Source organism: Monopterus albus, unplaced genomic scaffold, assembly GCF_001952655.1.
Source record: "Monopterus albus unplaced genomic scaffold, M_albus_1.0 scaffold119.1, whole genome shotgun sequence".
Lineage (NCBI taxonomy): Eukaryota > Metazoa > Chordata > Actinopteri > Synbranchiformes > Synbranchidae > Monopterus > Monopterus albus.
In genome coordinates this window covers 228634-231889 of record NW_018127999.1, presented here as the reverse complement: position 1 = coordinate 231889, position 3256 = coordinate 228634, and the positions used below count along the sequence as shown (strand labels likewise).

The 3256-nt window shown below is 41.6% G+C and overlaps 1 protein-coding gene across 1 annotated transcript in view; it reads right to left on the bottom strand.

The window, feature by feature from the left end:
- rapgef6 (Rap guanine nucleotide exchange factor (GEF) 6) overlaps positions 1 to 3256 on the bottom strand; it is a 37403-nt gene that overhangs the window by 20442 nt on the left and 13705 nt on the right. Inside the window, exons 8-12 of the mRNA XM_020611986.1 lie at positions 2824 to 2887; positions 2179 to 2286; positions 1564 to 1767; positions 300 to 408; positions 1 to 181 (exon numbers count right to left, since the gene is read on the bottom strand). Coding sequence (XP_020467642.1) covers positions 1 to 181; positions 300 to 408; positions 1564 to 1767; positions 2179 to 2286; positions 2824 to 2887 — 666 coding nt within the window. The remainder of the gene's footprint in view (positions 182 to 299; positions 409 to 1563; positions 1768 to 2178; positions 2287 to 2823; positions 2888 to 3256) is intronic.

Genomic DNA, 3256 nt, shown 5'->3' with positions numbered 1-3256 from the left:
CGTCCTCCAGACACAGTGTTGGCTTTCATTTTTCTGCTACTCTTGTGGTCTGTGGGGAACTCCATGTCTCCAGGGAGGTCAGGGATGGAGAGGCGATTGCCTTTTTTCTCCTGGATCTTAGGAATGTGAGGGCCGCCGTTCTTCTTCTCATGCATGATCCTGCTCAGGAGCTCTTTGAAGACTACAGGGACAGAGGCACAGAGAGAGAGGAAGAGGAGAAGGAGCAGGAGGAGAGGTTATCATCTCAAAATGATTATGAACTCAACCAAGTTGTGCATTAGTACTTTGACTTCACTCACCAAATATGTTGGTTTTGACTGTGAGAGAGAGGTGTGTGTTATTTCTCAGGATGTCAACAGCTTTGGAGAAGGAGATGTTCTCAAAGTTCTGACCATTGATCTCCATGATCTGAAACAAGAAAGACAAAATTCTAGCGAGGGGCCGTGACAGACGTGGACATGCGCGGGGATTTGTCTGGAGCAAAAAGCACTTGAGTTTAGGGGAGCAATGACATTTCCTTAAAAACCACACATTAACCAAACAGATGATCCTTGACTGAAGTCTGAATCACATGTAATTCTGGTTTGCCGTCGTGACATGAAGTCCCTACACTCAGCAAATCTGTAAGCAGTTTATGTAATGCACAGAGTGAATTATGTGGATCCAGCAATCTCTAAATGACATAAAAAGGGAAGCGTGCAGTGCGCTATGGCTGTTGGCAGTATCATACACTATTATTTTACTACACCATAGAACAGATGAATTTGCAGTTTGCAGTCGTTAAAATATAAAAAAGGAAGCAATCAGTCAGAAAATTATAAGGCAGTATAGAATGTTTTTAAATCATAAATGCAAGGGTGATCTAGAAAATGTTTGGTGGGGTGGCCAGGCTGAGCAGAGACTCAGAGGGGTGGCACGTTTGAAAAACATATGAAAAGTAAATTAAATCCCTAGTTCTCTGAAATAATAAACCATACATTATTTAGAACCCAAATGTTTATTCTGTTTAAAAATCCTGTGGCCACCCCTGGATCCGCCCATGCATAGATGGGAAAACAGTTGACCTGCATCGAACAGGTTATAGTAGGAATATGGATAAAGTAGAGAGGCCGCCCCACAACCAGGAACTACTCTGATCTCTTTAACCGTGTGTCAACATCAAGAATAAAGAGTTCTCAATCAAGATGATCCATGCCTTACACTGTGACACACCAAGTAGGAGAGCAAAAATACATCATCTCTAACTGTGACAAGAAGAAGCAAACACACTCTAAAGTAACACAACACACTAAATGCGAGAGCACAGTCATCATGATGCAATTCTGGATAATCAGTTATATCAGCTATCACATATAAAACACATTATACTGTATGTATTGTAGACATGATTTACAACAATGATTTACATGCAAAAAAGTAAAAAAGCATAAAACTAAAACTACTAAAAAGCATTAAGATTGTGAAGAATCTTAATGGCAGAGAAGCCAGTGTAACTGTAAAACACACACACACACACACACACACACACACACACAGAGCAATGTATCATATATAATACCGCACCTGATCTCCACGTTTGAGTCCGGCCTCCGCAGCCTTGCTCTCTTCCTCCACCGACTCCACAAAGATGCCGAACCCTCTCTCGCTGCCGCCCTGCACACTGAAGTAGAGCGGGGACTCCCTGGACGCCTTCTGGAGAGTGATCTGTCTCCACTTAGCCTTGGCTGCACACGCTATGTTCAGCAGTCGCAAGTGGCCCTTCATTTTCTGACGAGGAGGCACAAAAAATGGGAAAATTACCAACCTGAGGAGTCTCACATTAAAATGAGCTTTTGTCTCCAAAGGTGTGTTTTTAAATCATGAAACCAGTTTTGTTTTTACATGAGATTATAAATGACATCACAATAATCATTTGATGTGAGCTACTCCTCTGAAAAGACAGACTGCAAGTATGTTTTTCATACCAAGTAGTTTTAGTACAGTAATAAAACTTTCATTGGAGCAGAGGTGTGAGGTTTTTCTAGGATTACAATGAACATTTGCAAAAAAAAAAGAAGTTAGTGAATAATGCACTGAGTGAACAAAGTGGAGTAGAACAGGACCAAGTAAAAGATAAACCAAATTACAGCTTAAATGCAGTGAAGTAAAAACTAAGCTTAGATAGATGTTTGATCATACTGTGGCTTCCAGATGTTTCTCAAAGTCCTCCAGGAAGCGCGTCATAGCTGGGTCACCCTCAAAGTCATTGAAGTGGTTGTTGACCCACAGCAGCACTATTCTTGTTACCTGTAAGACACAGTGAAAACTTTATACACAAAACAGTTCCTGAAAGAATATATCTTCACTCCCTACTTGCACTGTTTGATCACCAGCTGCTCTGTGGAGAAATTCCTCGAGACCACCTGCAAAATGTTTATACTGCAGGAGTTGGGTCAGAAGTAATGTTATGTTGCAGGGCAGGACCTGAAATTATAAATCTATTTGACTTATTTTTCTTAAAACGTCTGCAGTCGCAAGTAATAGAGTACATGAGAAACGGCAAGAAGGCTAAATAATGACAATGTGCCTTGCTGCAGAGAACAGGTTTAACCACCGGTGGACTGCTTCATTTTGTCCCACACTAATCAGATGACAAAATGAAAGTGGAGTGCACTCTGAAATAATCATTTCTGCAACTTTACACTGGTAACATTGTTCTAACATTTGGAAAAGGTCAGATCAGCAACCGATACACATCAGCACAGAGCTTCAATCAATGTTCACTTTCCACGCTCTCTCCGGTTTCTCACGCCATCTCTTCTCCTCCCTTTTCTCATTTTTTACTTTTGCCCCGTTCGATCTGTACAGGATTAGATCCTGTTTAGCAGCAGAGCTGAAGATGAAAAGACTGAAAGACAACCACACAGAGACTATTGACAGTATGACACTAAGCAGTTATGGACAATGGGAGTGCCAGGCATGAACAAATCGCTGCTGGGCTCAAAGACTGTCGAGCTGAACCAGTATTGATCGGCCTATAAGCAGCACATCGCGTGAATTTCCATCAAAATGGATGGAAGCAAAACAGCAGGAGTGCCAAAAGGAGCAAAGGACTGCCATTTAAAACCACATACATAAAACAGTACAGAATGAATGAGTATACTCCGCCTTAACTTAGGACACTTCAAAGCTTTTCTGCTATGGTAAATGCATAGAAACAACTTAATCATCCCATCCCAAGGCAAAAGTGCCCTCCCACACACACACACACACACAC